Source organism: Mixophyes fleayi, chromosome 1, assembly GCF_038048845.1.
Source record: "Mixophyes fleayi isolate aMixFle1 chromosome 1, aMixFle1.hap1, whole genome shotgun sequence".
In the NCBI taxonomy this organism is placed as follows: Eukaryota; Metazoa; Chordata; class Amphibia; order Anura; family Limnodynastidae; genus Mixophyes; species Mixophyes fleayi.
Window position 1 is genome coordinate 423,719,034 of NC_134402.1, and position 18,239 is coordinate 423,737,272.

At 44.3% G+C, this 18,239-nt stretch overlaps 1 protein-coding gene across 2 annotated transcripts in view; it reads left to right on the forward strand.

Moving 5' to 3' along the window:
- The first annotated feature begins 14,982 nt into the window (after positions 1-14,982).
- The window catches only part of PARP8 (poly(ADP-ribose) polymerase family member 8), a 185,233-nt gene continuing 181,976 nt past the window's right edge, over positions 14,983-18,239 (forward strand). For both annotated transcript variants that reach the window (XR_012678637.1, XM_075183879.1), the window contains exons 1-2: positions 14,983-15,615; positions 16,107-16,161. Coding sequence is in view for 1 of the 2 variants with exons in the window: in XM_075183879.1 (XP_075039980.1) it covers positions 15,525-15,615; positions 16,107-16,161 (146 nt within the window). In the remaining variant the exon portion in view is untranslated. The remainder of the gene's footprint in view (positions 15,616-16,106; positions 16,162-18,239) is intronic.

The window sequence follows — 18,239 nt, forward strand, 5'->3', positions numbered from 1 at the left end:
TCATTTTTTAAGCTGCTTTTGACTCCGGGTCAGAGCTTTTACTGGTTTCATACTGCAAACTAGTTCTACACAAATGAACAGGGCATGACATCGCCTGTGGTTAAAAACCAGTAAAAAGTGGTAAGAGTTTCACGGTGACAGACATACAATGGTGATCTGTTATGTCTGAACTGAGCGGGCATCACAACTATAGCAATGGCTAGTCTATTATAATGTGAGGCTGGAATACTATAGAAGAGTATAATTGTTCAGACTTAATGCCAGTGATGGGCAACTTGGCTTAGAGTGAGGGCTGCATATGCAGCCATCATAAGGGCCGCAAAGAGGAAGGAGCACAGTGCACTCTCTCCTCCTGCACCGGGCATGTCACATAACCTCACTACACTGTGCAGAGCATGTCACATGACCTCCTCCTGTACCGGGCATGTCACATGACCTCCCAACACTGTGCAGAGCAGGACACATGACCTGCCTCCTCCTGCACTGGGCATGTAACATAACCTCCCTGCACTGTGCAGAGCATGTCACATGACCTCCCTGCACTGTGCAGAGCAGGACACATGACCTGCCTCCTCCTGCACCGGGCATGTAACATAACCTCCCTGCACTGTGCAGAGCATGTCACATGGCGCAGAAGTTGGCTGCCACATTCTGCCTCATTCTCTGTGTGCTGGGGGGCTGCAGGTGAAGGCTCGGCGGGGCATTGGCAGCCCACGTGCCACCTTTTGCTCACCACTGCTTTATGCTCTGTTTATATTTTTTATTGATATTTTTTCCAAAGTTATCAGTCAAATTACTGATAAGAATGACCAATTGGAGAATCTACGGATACAACCAGCAGATTACACTGCTGCCACACACTATCTGCATGTGTGTGACTGTGCTGATCACCCCCCTCTGGATCTGCCACAGCTGATATCTCATCCTTTCCTGACTTCTGAGTATAGGTTCATACCCAGAGTTTTAATTCCTTTCATCCCAGTGTTTTTCCACTTTATGTTATCTCCTTACATAATAATAGCCAGTTTCGGATGTGTGCCTGTAAGACTACATGTGATTACTGCCCACATTATGTCCAACCCCAGCCTGGGTGTTTACGTGCTAAGAGTAAGACCTTTAACATGGTACAGCTACCAGTCACATGGTTACATGCTGAACTTATTTTCTTTGCTATTGTAAGCCTATACCATTGTCATTACTGGCACATCCTCCCCTCCACCCCCACTATCTATTGGGGTACCTCAAGGCTCTGTTCTTGGCCCTTTAATTTTTTAATTGTACACTACTTCTCTCGGGGCACTAATTCACTCATTCGGCCTCTAATACCACCTTTATGCTGATGACACCCAAATTTATATTTCTTTCCCTGACCTCTCTCTTTCTGAACTATCTTGTGTAACCAACTGTTTTTATGCACATGGATGTCGCAATGCTACATAAAGCTCAACATGTCTAAAACAGAGCTTATATCTTCCCTCTTGCCAGAGTCACCACCTGCCCTCACTGTCAATAACACCACAGTCTCCCAAGCCTGCTGCCTTGGTGTCACACTTGACTCCACCCTCTGCTTTATTCCTCACATCCAGACTCTCTCCCAGTCCCACCGTAAAAACATTGGCAGAATACATCCTTTTCTTATTCAACATGCTACCAAAACTCTTATCCATTCTCTCATCATCTCCCGTCTTGAGTATTGCAACCTCCTGCTGTCTGGCATTCCTGACACCCATATATCCACACTTCAATTTTTCCTAAATGCTGCTGCAAGACTGATCTCCCTTTCTCACCACTCTACATCTGCTGCACCACTTTGCAAATCCCTGCACTGTCTCCCTGTGTCCTCCAAAATCCAATTCAAATTACTCACCATTACCTACAAAGCCCTCAATAACATTATCCCTATCATCATCGTCAGCTATTTATATAGCGCTGCTAATTCCGCAGCGCTGTACAGAGAACACACTCACATCAGTCCCTGCCCTTTTGGAGCTTACAGTCTAAATTCCCTAACATTCACATACACAGAGAGAGACAGACAGACAGACAAGGGCCAATTTTGATAGCAGCCAATTAACCTACTAGTATATTTTTGGAGTGTGGGAGGAAACCAGAGCACCCGGAGGAAACCCACGCAAACACAGGGAGAACATACAAACTTCACACAGATAAAGACAGATTACAAACAAATTAATACATGAAATACCAAAGTCTTTTATCTTATAATTTGCGATTATTTTAAAAAGTATTTCGTTTCCTTCTACATCACATTTTTATGCAAACTGATAACAGTTTAATTAGAGCATTTTCCTGTAATAGGATTAAAGGTACACAATAACATTTATGGCTCTATAGCACGTCCAGAATCCCAGGAGGATCTGCTTTCTTCCACTACAACAATACGCATTAGATACATGGTATCTGTAGTATATTGGATGCCAGTAATTCTAGAAATGGCCTCACTTGTAAATCAGCAAGTATTGGATTCTCGCAAGTTGATTTATGGAAGCTTGTTCACTGTAAAAATGTAAATTGTAAAATTAGAATTTCACTGATGCCTTGAATACACCTCTGTATGTGTTGATGGCGATAGAAATGTGATTGAATAGCAGCCAAGAAGTCTAAGGGTAGTGGCACACTGATGCCAACATAACTGCCAACAGTCCAGTTTTTATGAGAATGCTTTGATTTTTGGCTCTCAAAAGTGGGTGCGACCAGCCATGCATGGATAATGGCCTGGTCTAAAGAGTGATGCGGTTTTGGCACATCTGGACCTAACCTAATTTGTCAGATATTACAATTCTTCTGGATCTAAAGAGCCCATGTAATTGTGTTGTCGATCACTCTGTATGGACAGTGGTGAGATAGCACCTTCTTAAGGACAGCACTACTAAGAGATTGTGAAACTTCTTCTGGGACAATTTTCAACTTTTTTGTATCCTCCAAAAATTACTTTAGTATTTCATCCTAATTTCATCCTAACTAACCAGCTTTCCACAGTGACATTTCCAGATTCTGGAGCTGCAATGAAATTTATAGACACTTCTTTTGCAAAAGGCGATGGAATTCCTGTAGAGTCGTCACCTCTAAAAATCCTGACAACCCATTGTCATGGGATCAAATCCCCTGCCTTACCAGCAGTCTAAGGGGTATATTTACTAAACTGCGGGTTTGAAAAAGTGGAGATGTTGCCTATAGCAACCAATCAGATTCTGGTTATCATTTATTTAATGCATTCTACAAAATGACAGCTAGAATCTGATTGGTTAAAAAGTACCTGGCCAAGGGATTAATCAGTCCCTCTTCTTCACCCGCAGGAGCAAGTTTCTTTTCTTCTGGAGAAGAAGGATGGAGGATTAAGCCAATGTGTGGACTAAGAAAAACACTATCAAGAACTGTTACACTCTTCATCTCTGCGTTATTCCACAGTATAGAAGGAGCATTTGGACTTTTAAGGGGTGTACAATTTCAATCATATCAGAAGAGTAGACAAGTTGAAGACCACACTTAATACCCATGGTGGACATTGCCAATATTCAATTATGCCACTTGAATGTTGTAATGCCCTCGCCGTATTGTATAAGTTTGTCAGTGATAATTTTAGAGAAATACTGGGTATATTTTATGGTTCAATAGCAGAATACCTACCATACCAATACTATACCAATATGCTATCTGGGGGGGGAGGGCATTTAGAGCTGGATGCATAAGGAACACATTCTTGTTGTTTAATGTTATCCCCATAAAATCTAGCAAATACCAAAAAACAGTTATTACCCAAAGGGCTCAGTTGCAGCATATGGAGTACCCAGTCTGCCCCTGACATCGTGCTGTTGATATGAGCTCTGACATAATCATCATAATTTATTTGTAGGGTGACACAAAACTCTGAAGCGCAGGCCAATCAGAATGACTGCTTACACAAAATACAAATCAACCATAAAATCAGGACAAGTACATATGGGCTTGATGAAGGAGGTGCAGATGTGAGACAGGGTATAGAGGACCCTGCTTGTCAGATGTTACATTATCATGGCCTAATGAAGGTGTTAATTAAAGGTAATTTCGGACTAGTGATTTTTTGGGCTGTGTCAGATTTCTACAGTTATCTCAATACTCAGGATTGTACATGTATGGAGACAAGCCCAGACATTGCATAGAATCTTTTCTGTCATCTGTCCTGACAAGCTGGAACATCACGTACAAAGGAATTTCCAAACAAGCACTGTATAGCTGCCTTCGCTTGTCCAAGCAACATATAATAGTATAAGCTATAGACCGTAGACCTTAAACAGGAGAAAAACATTTATGAAAGTGCACAACTGCAGGCACAGAGTACAAATTATATTTTGTGCCCATTTTTGCACCTGGTTTAACACAACATGCATGATATTTGCATGTCAAAGTGGTGTCTGTGGTGGTTCAAAACTCTATGAGGGGAATGGGCATATTGTGGGGGGCGGGGATGGATGTATTGGGGGGAGGGGATAACTAAATGCAGACTATACACCCCCACTTTATATAGGACAGTGCATTTGTAAAAATGTAATAAAAAATATACAAATTTATGATAATGACAGATGCAATAAAATCAGTCCCAATGTTGTAAATAACAATGGGCATTGTCCTTGCCTTAGTGGTGACCTTTTGCTGTGTGCATTTCCAACCTGACCAATATTCCTGCAAATAAAGGTGTTATGGCCAAGTCTGACATATACATGTACTATCCACATGACTTTATACTGTTATTGTCAAGATTCAGACTTGGATCTCCTGCTTCTGAAGACTACTGTTCTGCTGACTGAGCTCTTCTGGCTGCTGGACAGCTCCCGACCTTTACTCTGTGCTCTAGCTCAGTTTTACTGCTCTTCTGATGCTCCAGCATGTTTTAGCTCCACCCTATGATTTCCTATATAAACCTGGTCTGTTCCTGTCTTCCTTATCAGATTATTGTGCTCCTGCCACTAATCTAGTTCCTGTTGCTGTTGCTGCATTCTGCTTTCAGTGATCCACTAATTGTGTACCGACCTCAGATTGTCCTCCTACGCATCCTCCTGAACCCTTTGCCTTATTTGCTTCACTGTGTACCGAACCCAGCTGCCATTGACCATTCTCTATTATACTATTCTCTAGTGGTCTGCCTTCTTTCTTGCCACTGGGCTCCACTTCAGTCTCCAGATCATTACAGTTATTTGCTTTTAGCAATGGTTCCACCGTTAATTTCTGTAGATATATATAATTAAGGTCAAATGACCTACTGTATTCATTTATCAATCCTAGTCACCAATGGACATCCACGCCCAGTCAGAGCATACTTTTAAGAGACCCACAGAGTATTTTAGCTCAACCCACTCTTGTATGTTCAGGTGTAGTCAAGTTTGAAGTGGGAGGAGATAGACCAACATGTAGCCTATCAGAAAAGCTGAATAAAACTTGACTTCTGTCTTGGAACGTCTGGGAGACCGACGGTAGGGCAGGCACCCGCTTCACTCCTGTAGTGGGTAGAGGCGGGGCTTGATGACACAAGTGCTGTCATCATAGCCCCGCCCAAGCCCAAGCAACAGCAGGGCCACAGCACAATAAAATCACCACCCCTCCCCCACTTGCCGCCTGACCTCCACTCCGAATCTCCCATAAGGGAGCTTTTAAATATTGGCGAGTATGGTCTAAATGGATACGAGAAAATGATCGATAAGCGCTCCTAAAGGTTGAGGGAGGGGGATACTGGATGCTGCCACTTTCCTTATACAGTGGGTAATGCCTAAATACCCCAAATAAATGATAACAGAAATAGAGAAAAACAAGGACTGAGCGCAATGGTGAAGGGAGCTTGGATCGAGCAATAATATACATATAATATAAATATAGTGTGTACATCATCAAATGTCCGCTATATGTATGAAAAAATTAGACTTAAAATGGAAGATTTACATTCCACATATGTCCAAAGTCAATAATCCTAATACAACCTTGTTAAATTGTATTGTTCCAGAAAGTCTTGTTTGCCACATGTAGACGGCAATCGCTCCTACCAAACTCCTCCCAAATCCCTCGATCAGAAGTGTACCATGTATATAGAGGTGTATAGTGAAGGACACTCAATATTTATTGATGAAAGGAATAAAATCATACTCACATTATGAATGTTGACACTGTTCCTCATAAGGTATCTTTGTTAGCCTTCCGGTCGAGAAATCAAACTCCTTACCCGCATGAGACGTGTGATATTCGCGGTTAGACAGCGGCTGTCTAACCTCATTTTTTCATACATATAGCCGACCTTTGATGAAGTACACACTAAATGTATATTATATGTATATTAATGCTTGATCCAAGCTCCCTTTCCCATTGCGCCCAATCCTTGTTTTTCTCTATTTAAGTATGATCAAAATGTTAACAAAAGCACAGAGCAGTGATGTAGTGCCCCTGCTAGACTGCTGCCAGAGATTGTTGTGTTAAATGTAAGTTTATATCCAGGGGCATTTTAAGAAATTAGTGGGCCTGTAATATTAGAGCTTGACACCCCTCCCCACGTGCCTTTTCCCCAATACTTTTGAATGAAGAATTGGGACAGAGTGTGTGTGCCACCACTTCGAGAAGGGGGCATAAGTCATGCTATACGGAGATGTGGCAACTTCCTCTATGGGCATGGTCAGCTCTTCGGAAGTGCTGTGCCACCTAAGCCCCTATCTCCTACCCCCTAAAACACCTCTTTAGTGTCCCGCTGGTACATGCGGCATTGAAAGGCCATCCCTTAGTGGGACATATCTCTCTACTGTCACCGAATTGTGACTGTCCTTCAACAATCAGGACAGATGGGAGACTGTGCTGCTCACTTCTACCTGTTCTTGCAACTTGTTGCTGCTGCCTTAATCTCTGTTGTAGCTTAGCCAGAGGCTGGAATTTTGGGACCCTGGAAAATGTAAAGTTATTATTCACCTCCTGGAGAGCTGAGTAAGACGGGAACACTCTAGGCATGCTTCCCTCCAACATTAAATCATTACATTATTAGATCACACATTTAATACAGAGAAACCACATTGCAAAATATTAATAGCCTTCATCAACCCGAAACTACATTAATAGCGCCATTTATCTAATACGTATCAGGTGTACCAGTACAGTTTCAATTTGAAAGGAGAGGTTATTGAAATGAGATCAGAGAGGCAGCTCATTTATTGGGGCCTTCCTTATTGTGTAGAGGGGTCATGGCCAATTACATTCTGTTAAAGGATTTTTGCACCAGCCCTTAGCTATTATTATTATTATTATTATTATTATTATTAATATTTATTTAGAAGGCGCTACAAAGCGTCCGCAGCGCCGTACAGAGACAAACAAAATTACAATACAATGGGAGAGAGCACAGTACAGTAAACACAGCAACTCAGTAAGCTCAATGCACAGCTAGAGAGGGCGGGGAAGGGGGAGGGAGGATCCGCAAACGACGGGGCCCAAGAAGGGGGGCGCAGAAGACAGGGAGACCCCCAGGGGGGAGGAGGGAGCGAGAGTGGACGTGGGGTGGAGGACCCTCGAGGAGGAGGGCTAAGTAGCTGGAGAGCAGAGTTAGAAGTGGTGGAAACAGGAGGAGAGATGGCCCTGCTCAGAGGAGCGTACAATCTAAGGGGAGGGGTGGACAGACAGAGAGACGCAGGGGATAGAGGGAGAGTAGGGGGACAGAGGCAGAAGATAAGGTAGGAAGTTAAGTGGGAGACAGAAAGGCTTTAAGAAAAAGGTGGGTTTTTAGGGCCCGTTTGAAACTGGACAGATTAGGGGAAGTTCTGATGGAGGGAGGGAGCTTGTTCCAGTGGAGGGGGGCAGCGCGGGCGAAGTCTTGGATACGCGCGTGGGAGGAGGTTATAAGGGGGGAAGAGAGGCGACGGTCAGAGGCAGAATGGAGAGGGCGGGATGGAGCATGAATAGAGAGGAGGGTGGAGATGTAGGGCGCAGTGGAGTTGGTGAGGGCCTTGTAGGTGAGTGTGAGGAGCTTAAAGAGGATTCTGAAGGGGAATGGGAGCCAGTGAAGGGCTAGGTAGAGGGGGGAGACAAAAGAGGAGCGGCGAGAGAGGAAAATAAGCCTAGCTGACACAGATTAGAGGGTAACTGAATTAACTAGCGATTCTAGCAAATCGCCAATATTCTGCAACTTTGCTGGCATAATTTAAAATGACAATGTGTTTAAAGGCAAAACTTTATGAGGGAACACCATCTAGAGGGACCTAAACTAGATTTGCGGAAGCCAAAAACTATCCACAAGCTCATCGGAGCTAAAGACATTATGGAGTCTGTTCTGGGGCTCTCTGCAGCGACTGGTTAACATGTGTGGGAGAATGTGGCCTCTAAGAGGTTGACTAATATACACAAAAACATGGCATGGATGGCTATCCAAGGTGGTTTACCTCTCAGGACATTCATGCACTCCCTGAACCTGTGCAGATATGTTCACTGCTCCTTCTGCATAACCAGAAGGAAAACATCTCAACATATTGTTTGGCACTGCCCCACTGCACAGGAACTGTCGGATGACTTGAAACATGAACTTAGGGGGATGTAGTACTAGTAGCACTGCTAAGCTAGATGATACTTCTAGGTTGCTGCAGATGATATCTAATGCATCCTTGTAGGATGCAGTGGGATCTATGTGGGCTGGCTCTGTTAATTATACTTGGGAGTTGCCCCCAATGGCTCAGTGCATTCCCAGATTGACTTTGTGTTTATCTCTAGAGCAGTAAGGCAGAATAGATAATTCACTGCTTCTTCTCAGACCACAGGGCCATTCTCTTCCAGGGGGTCTTGGGCCACAGTTTTCCTCTTGGCCCAGGTTCATTGAAATTGAATTGTGCTCTGCTGGAAAGGGAGGATGTGTTGAGGGACGCCTATATCACGTGGAAGAAAGACAAATGTTATTTTGATTGCATGTCTAACTGGTGGGAATATGTTAAGTTCAAAATGTGCAGTTTCTTTCAAGCTAAAGGCAGACAACAGGAGTGTGGGAGGAAGAGAAACTACAGGAGGCTGCAAAGACAACTGCAGTCTCTGCTAGATCTCCAACTCTGCAGCTGGGATGTGAAGGATGATCTGGTGGAGAACAACGGGGACCTGACAAGGCACTTCGAGGAAGAATCCAAACACATCATCTTCCGTTTCAAGGGGGAGAATCTGGAGAGGGGTGAGAAATGTAACTCTTTCTTTTTCAGAAAACTCCCCTACAGTCACGCCCCTGAATGAACTGTGAGATGAGACCAGCATTCTCAGAAAGGGGAAATAGGGCATCATGGGAGTCGTCACAGACTACTACAGCAACCTCTGCTCCACTGAGACTACTGACATAGAAGCGGCTGATACATTCCTGTCAGGTATCATTAACACTATTGTACAGGCTGCTAAAGATGCCATGGACGCCCCCCTAGCATTGGGGGAAATGCTCTCTACCGCTAGATCTTATATGCCGGGTAGGATCCCGGGCAGTGATGGTCTCCCAGCGGAGCTCTATGTAGAGCTATTGAAACTCATTGGCCCGGACCTGTTAGAGCTGTACGAGTAGATGGTGGTGGAGGGCAGAATGCCTCCTACTCTAAGACCATGATTACGACCATGTATAAGAGCAAGTAGAACAGATGGGACCTTAAAATGAGTGTTCCATCTCTCTTCTGAACGTGGACTACAAGATCCTCACTGAGGTTCTAGTCTTCAGGCTAAAGGTTACCATTGGGCAGCTTGTTTATCCAGATCAGACTTATGACATTCCTGGTTGCAGGATTGCAGATAGCATTACTTTGCTCACGGACACGGTCCATTACATGCACATTAGACAGAATCCAGAGATAAGAGGCATCACCAAACCAGGTTCAGACCGACAAGAGGCCAAGTGCTCGCTCTATATGGATGACGTCACTGTCTTCTGCACTAACCAGCATTCGGTGACAGCACTTATCCAGACCTACGAGAACTTCAGGGGCAAGGGTCAACTGCAGGAAGTCGGGTGATGCTCTTCGGGCAGTGACACCTCTCATTCCCCGCTGCATTCCCCTTCACAATCAAGTCAGACTTAATAAGGATTCTTGGAGTGTGGTTTGGTGGACAGGAGGTGGCTCTGAAGTGTTGGGAGGGAAGACTGGTGACAGTTTGACAAAAGAATGGGTTTTGGAGCCTCAGAGACCTCACTATCGATGGGAAAGCACTGGTGCTGTGCAACGAGATCCTTCCCGTTCTGCAGTGCGCGGCTCAAGCTTAACCACCTCTTTTATCGTTCTTGCTAGACCATCACAAGGACAGTCTTCCACTTCATCTGGGGCTCCAAAATGGACAGAGTGGAGAGATCAGATATGTACAAAGAGCCCCAAAAAGGCGGGAAAGGGATAATGGGTTTCCCCCCTTGCTGTAAGCCTTCTTTGCTTGTAACTGCCTCCGCAGGACCCTGATCAAAAGGAACATTTGCTCTGCTGTAAAGTCCATGTCTCGCTTCTTCCTCCTGCCTCTTTGGAGGGTCCTTGGCTGGGACAAGTGTGACAGCTCCTTTCCTTACAACTGGACTACACCTTGATTTTACCTGGATGTTGGACAATTTGTGAGAGAACACCATTTGGAGGTACTTAAACCAGACTCGTGGAAAACAAAGACAATCCACAAGTTTATCAGAGCTAATTATGCTATGGAGTCTGTTCTAGGGCTCCCTACAGCAACTGCTAAAGATGCGTGGGAGAGTGTGGCCAATAAGAGGTTGACTAATAGACATAAAGACATTGTATGGATGGCTATCCAGGGGGGTCTGCCTCTCAGGACATTCGTGCACTCCTGGAACCTGTGCAGATATACTTATTGCCCCTTCTGCATCACCAGAAGGGCAACATCCCAGCATATTTTTTGGCACTGTCTCACTCCACGGGCACTGTTGGATGCCCTGGAACATGAACTTAAGGACAGTGTGCCCAGGATTTTCCTTTCATATCATTCAGCATTTTATGGATAAGTTTCTGGGACCCATACTGTTGGGGCAACCCAGGAAGCCTGGTGCCTTATGAACTGTTTTAAGGAAGCTACAGTATATGGCTTGTCAGGAACCACCTCATTTTGAAAAGGGAGAAGCTGTCTATCCAGGACTGTCGCATGCTGATCCACAATCTGCTAAGAGACTAAAACAACAATCCAAAGGAAGGAGAAAATTATTGATTTTGTCTCATTTTTCACCTTCTCCTCTATGTTTCTGTTTTTCAATCCCATTCCCCCATCACTGCTTAAAAGTTTTTATTGAAATGTCATGCCTTTAATTTATGCACCCCCTCCCCTATATATGTGTCTGTCCTTCAATAAAGTTTTGGGCCTGTGATCTCTCCCCCTACCCTCTCAGGGGCGGATCTAGAAAATAATTTTACTGGGGGCGATTTAGGGGGGGGTTATTTAGTCCCCGCCCTTTTTTGACAGCTAAGGCTGCCTATGGCTGCACACTATGTGCAGGTCCTTTCGGCAGACACAGGCAGGGAGAGTGTGTTGCCCGGCCGCTCTGATTGTGTTTAAAACACAATCAGAGTAGCCGGGCAGGGGACTCTCCCTGCCTGTGTCTGCCGAACGGACCTGCACATAGTGTGCAGCCGCCGGCAGCAAGCCCTTCTAAGGGGGGGCGATTGCCCCAATGCCCCCCCCCCCTGGATCCGATACTGTGCCCTCTCCACCTACCTCCCTATCACATCCATTGCTTATTTGAAACTGTTGTGTTATTATAGTGATGCAAGGTTAGTGCAGTACTTGATGTACAGTGTAGGATGTCATACATTGTATCTTATGTCTTGTATTGTACTAAAAAGTATGTCTGATTATGTTTCACGGTGTATGGTGTTTACAGTTTCACTAACAGTAGCAGTATACTTGAATATAATGTGTTATGTCATATTACAAAATAAAGATACTTTTTCAATCAAAAATTAGGCTAAATTTAGCTATATTTTAGGAGAAAAACTGCAAAGTTTTATGACATGGTTTTATAGCACACTTGTCCCCGCTCCTGAGATGTAAATTGCACCATTTTGCCCCCCCCCCCACACTTGATACATGGACCTCCCAGAAGAGAGGATCAAAAAACTAGGCAAGTATGTTTTAAAGTGGTATTAGGTAGGATTTTTTTATGTAATAGTTACACATTTGTACAGTGTAGAGAAGTCACGCACCTTGCTGTCTGCAGAACAGATGATCTAGGCTCACAGGTGCAAAACCAAGCAGTTTTCTGACTCACAGAGTCTGCAAAACCACGTGAGATCATAAGACAAACAAATGTCCTTCAAAGCTCGTAAGGTCCACTGTACCAGCAACGCCGTCCATGAGAATTATCGGCCCCCTGACAAACGTTGACCCTGTGCCCATTTCTCCGTTCATTGCAATATAGGCACTTTTTGGCCAAAAATGGATTTTACAGGGGATTCACAATTGGCTCTCGACTCCATAAGGGGCCGTACAATTCATTTTAAGAGCAACATCAAATGACAGTATGGGATCAGGACACCAGTATGAGTTGCTCAGGCAGGACAAGCAGTATATTAACCTATTGCTAAATAGAAAACTGGTAAGAAGCTTTCACTGTCCAATGACTGCTTTTCCACAAAAATGGGTGCCTGCTGCCCAAAATTTATACCTATAGAAAGAAAAATAACAATAAGGCTTCTAGGTATGAAGGCAAAATTCAACTCACCTGCTACAAGGCACTTAGCTGCCAGCTTCACCATGCTGCCAAGCACTTTCTTCACATGAAAGCCTGATTCCGTTTTTTGTCTAAGGAATGACTTGGGTTGTGTATAATAGACACACGGGGCCTGATTCATTAAGGATCTTAACTTAAGAAACTTCTTATTTAAGACTCCTGGACAAAACCATGTTACAATGCAAGGGGTGCAAATTAGTTTTCTGTTTTGCACATAAGTTAAATACTGACTGTTTTTTCATGTAGCACACAAATACTTGATATCTTATTTGTACAGTTGATATTTGTGTGCTACATGAAAAAACAGTCAGTATTTAACTTAAGTGCAAAACAGAATACTAATTTGCACCCCTTTTGCATTGTAACATGGTTTTGTCCAGGAGACTAAAATAAGAAGTTTCTTAAGTTAAGATCCTCAATGAATCAGGCTCACGATTATTATAATTAAATTAATTCATTTCAGGAAGCATCACTGGAAGTAAGGAGTCCCGGAGGCCGTGTCTAGAGGCTTTATCACCATTCTAGGCTGGGGATTCTTGGCTCGTATTGTCCAGAGTTCGGGCTGTCAATTTCCTGTTTTTGTTGAAACAATGTTCCCATTACACTTTCTCAGATTCAAAAGGAAACAATGTCCTGTACAGGGGGACATCTCTGCCCCCCAGGCTGGTCCCATAGTAGTCTACTTTGGGCTGGGTCACTGGGCCACCTGCATTTTTTTTTTCATTTAAAATAGGCTACTGAGAGGAGTCTTGCCCCCCGGTGCTAAAGTTTGCCAGCCCTCCCCTGGTCCTGTGCTTCCATAGTTAACGTTTGTGCGTTTTGCTGACATGTAATGAGCGTTCTTATTGGTCAGACCTAAAGTATGTAATTGTGTATTGGTTCACATTAAGCAGACATACCAGTTCTACACCATACTTGCCAGGGGGTGTGACTGGAGGGCGGGAGGGGGCGGGGCAAGGCCACTTGCGTCATTTTGGCCCCACCCCCCGCAAAACCGTAATTTACATCACGCGCTCCAAAATGGCGTGATTCACCGGTGATATCCAGGATCCGGGAGAAATGCGAATTTCGGGAGTCTCCCGGACTTTCCGGGAGAGTTGGCAAGTATGTTCTACACTGATGTAGCTGAGTTGTTAGAGATTTTCCTCCTATAGAAAGCATAAACCTGTAGCCAGCTGACTACCTGAGGATTTATATAGATTGCAAGCTTGAGAGCAGGGCTCCCTTCAGGGGCGCACGCAGGATTTTTAAAGGGGGGTCCCCCCCCCCCAAAAAAAAATATATAGAGAGAGCTGCTTCGCATGCGGCCGCGCATGCGCAGCAGCTCCATTTCAGCGGCACTGTACAGTACAGCAGCCGCGGCGCTGTCAAAGCAGCATCCGCGGCTGTGTAACACAGCACCGCCGCGGATGCTGCTTTGACAGCGCCGCGGCTGCTGTACTGTACCGCTATGTTGGGGCACTGTTTAGCCCCCATTCTTCACGGAGGGGAGGGGTTTCTGGAGAACCAGAAATCCCCCCTGCGTGTGCCCCTGCTCTTACCTCTCTGTTTGTCTATATTATCCAATAATAATATTATTACTGTGTTTATTCCCAGTTGTAAAGCGCTATGGAATTGAATGTGGGTTGCTATAAAATATATAAAACAAGACACTTATAACAGAAGTGTCCAGTTACAAAGGTGATGCTAACTGACCCGCAGGCTGAAGGTAAACTAGCCCCATAGCTGATACAAGAGATACGGCAGAAAAACAAGTAAGGAGACGTACGGAGCTGGATAAGGACGTGGCTGCGTGCGCAGGAGTTTGGCAAGCCTCTACTGTAAACTCACTATTGCAAATATTGAACGCTGAAGTAAGTGTCCTTTTCACTTGCATGCTTACGGTAAAGGCCTGTGATCACTGCCGGTTCTGGGCATGTGCAGTGATTTTGCCAAACGATACGCTCAAAACCGCCAGATACCTGCCTTGATGAATCAGGCCTCCTTGTTTAACCATTGCCATGGGGTCAGTCTGGGTCATGCAAAAATAGAATTCAATTCAATTCATCAATTTTCTTCCTGGCTTTCACCATCACCATGGCAACTGCGTGATTCCAGGAAACGACCAATGTACACAGGAATACATCAGTAATACTGCAATACACCCATACCCCCCTTCCTACATCAACCTGTGTGTAGGCTGAGCCCCAGTACAGTACAGTGTATTGTGTATATATTACAGTGTGCAAGTATGTGGTGGTACCAAGGCTGTGTGGGTATGAGTCAGTGCAGAGTCCACATCCCCTTACATGATATAATCTCTCTGCCTGTCCCACATTGTGGGTGTGACTCAGTGAACGGCTGTATCTGTGCTTCCCGGGGCTAATGTGCTGATGGCTGTGTGTAGAGTGTCTGCGGCTGTACGTCCACTAACTGCAGCCCCGGCGTCAACTCTCCCCCTCCTCTTTCTCTCTCTCTCCCCTTCCGTGTCTGCTCCTCTCTCTCTCTCTCTTACTGTGAGCCGATGATTATTGTTATTATTCACTCCCTCTATTGCGCTGCTACCGACCAGCGATTGTCTGCGGGGGTGGTTGTCACCAACTCAGTCTATTGTCAGGAGAGGAAATTGCAATAAAACGGCAGCAGCAGCAGCAGCAGCAGAAGAAGCCACAGCAGCAGCAGCAGCAGCAGGAGCAGTCAAGGCAGCAGCACCTTCCTCCTCCTCCAGCTACACAAACGTCTTGGAGAAGCCTGGGCTGCTCACACTGACACACACACAGACACAGAAGGTTGTTCTTTATATTATTTCATTAAATACTGAACTGGGGGAAATAAAGCTGCTTTCCCAGGGATTTATTTCATGGGGATGTGTTCAAGGCAAGAGAGGATTCAGAAGGATATCGACATTGTCATTCAAAAGTGCAAGGCGGAGAAGGACTGCCTTTTTACAGGTGAGTTATTGTGTATATAGAGTGGGAGACATCATCTTCCCCAAATCTCTTCTACCCCCTTCCTATCCCATCAGCTGGCTATCAATAGGCTTTTGTGCAAATGGGGCTTCATACATTGGAATCCCACCATCCACAATTACCATGCTGATACAGGGAGAGAGAATAGCAAATTATCCCCCCCACCCCCCTCCCCTTTCTTTTTTTCAGATGGCATCATGGTCGCAATTGCTTTTATCCATTGCATGGATAAGGATAGAGCATGAGGACAGAGATGTGCCTGTGCATTACATATAGGTGCACAGGACTATAGGCTGCTGCTCCATCCACTGACAAGATGAAATCCCTCTGGTTGCCATAGCACCAGTGCACTTGTTGAAAAGGGGGTTTCCTGCATGTAGGGTGTCCATAGTCTGCTTACCTCATCACTGGGGGAGGGTGGCAACTGGATAGACATCACTTCATGTTATGTTTGTTTGTTTTTTCCCTTTTAGATTTCAGATACTCGGACTCTACTTTTACCTTTACCTTCCTAGGTGGCTCCAAAAGGTATTTGTATTTTTATTTAATGCACTGAAAGATGTGCTGCTTCATGTTAGGCATTTGACTGTGTTGCCATGACACCATCTCTTCTCAGGTTTCCTTGTGAAAGCACTAACAAAAGACATGTTAAGTATTATAACCATTAAAATGTAAGGCAGAAGTACACAATGCATGAAGGGACATATTTATACTGCATTTTGGAGTTTCACAGCACAATAGTGCTGTATTATGGAGTGTAACACAGTATAGCTATTTCTGCTTTTCAAGACAATTATTTAATAGTTTTTAGCAGTTCTCTTGTGTATATATATTATATATATTACACATTGAGCAGATTTGCACTCTGAACAGTTAATCGTCCTCACATTTGCATTCATCTGTGCAAATAGACTTTCCAATTAGAATAATGTCTCAAGTAAATATTTCCTCAACACTCAGGAATTTAGAGGTCTGATACATTTCAGTAAACATTTACAAGACTGTTTCAAGTCAAGGCACTTTTTTTTTTTTTTTTTTTTTTTTTTTTTTTTACAAGTTACTGGCTGTATTCTGTTCCTAGATTTTGAAGTTTGCTTTGGATATTTCTTGCGTATTATTTTATTTTGAAATAGAAGTTATGTGTTTACAAATGAACATGTTTTGTCAGCCCCACCTCTGGGAGTGCAGGAATAAAGTAGCTATCACTGGCCAATAGCATTGCTCGTGTGCTGTTTTCGCTCGCTGCCGTGTCACAAGGGCGCATTCTATTGGTCTGAATTCACACTGGAGGCGTGTACTTTCTAGACAAACTTGGCAAGCTGTTTTAGTGGTTGACCATAAAGGAAAAACATTGACATTCTTAGCAGTGAGAGCAATTGTCCAGGGTCGTATTATGATTTCACTTTTTCAAAAGACTGGTTGCATTGACACATATGTATACACTGCAAACTGGGCTAGCCGGTTGTGTAAAACATTGACTTTACAAGACATGGCAGCAAGCTTATATCTACAATTTCCGCCTACAGCAACATTTTATTTTGTTTTGTTTTTTTGTGGTTAATCTGTGCTGCCTACCCACAAGAAGCATTGTGTCTGTGACACACACACACAGCATGCACTCAGTACACATGGGATTTGCTCATGTGTGTGTGATCACAGTAAACCACAATACTATTTCACAATCCAGCCCAATAATGAAAAGTAGGAATTTAAAGAAGCCCTTTAAAGCAAGCCTACTTTCCCAGTCTCCGCAATGTGCTCTGTGCATCACACAACCAGGCACCAGCGAAAGGAACTCTGGGAAAAATTGTCCTGGTGTCAATCCGGTCTCTATCTGGCTTCTACCTACCTGCATCGCTACATGACTGCCTGTGTGTGTGTGTGTGGTCACCTTCTGACTGCACCGTCTGCCATGTCTGATAATGATCCTATCAGTTCTGCATCAGGTTTGTAGGATCACTATTTGGCACAGTGGTTGTTTTGGGTCTATACAAGTAGGAATTCTGGGACAATTGCATGACATCAGCTACAATATCACAGTATTGGGTGTGGCCGGCTTTAGAGAGTCGCTTACAGTTCAGTGGTTGGGAGATGAAGTGGTTAATGCTGCTTCAGAGGTAGTTACATAATTTAGGAACTATTGCTGAGCGAGAAGCGTGCACCTGACAGATGGTTTACTTGTGGAAGGGACATTGTGTATTTGTAATATAAGCCATGTTTGATAGGTAATAGTTAGAGGGTTGGTTTTTTTTGAGCATGTGCAGCCAGGTAGGAATGTGGGGGGACTTGTAGGGGGCACAGCTCACCTCCGGGCCCCAAGTAGTGGCAGCACCCACGGACGGTAGTACCTCCACTGACTGGGACCCATCTTGTTGCTAAAATGTCCCAGTTAAATGCTGGATTAGATGCTTGATAGGAATGTAACAAGTCGATGAGGCAAGTACTGGCCTTGGGCTGATATCCATCCAGCGCCTTTTAGTGTGACATTCAGAAAGTATAAGGAGCCAGTGCAGTGACTCATTACATTCATGTGAAAACTAGTTCTCAGTAAAAGGGAAACCACATTTCGTATTGAACATGATCTATTATTACACAGACCTCTGACG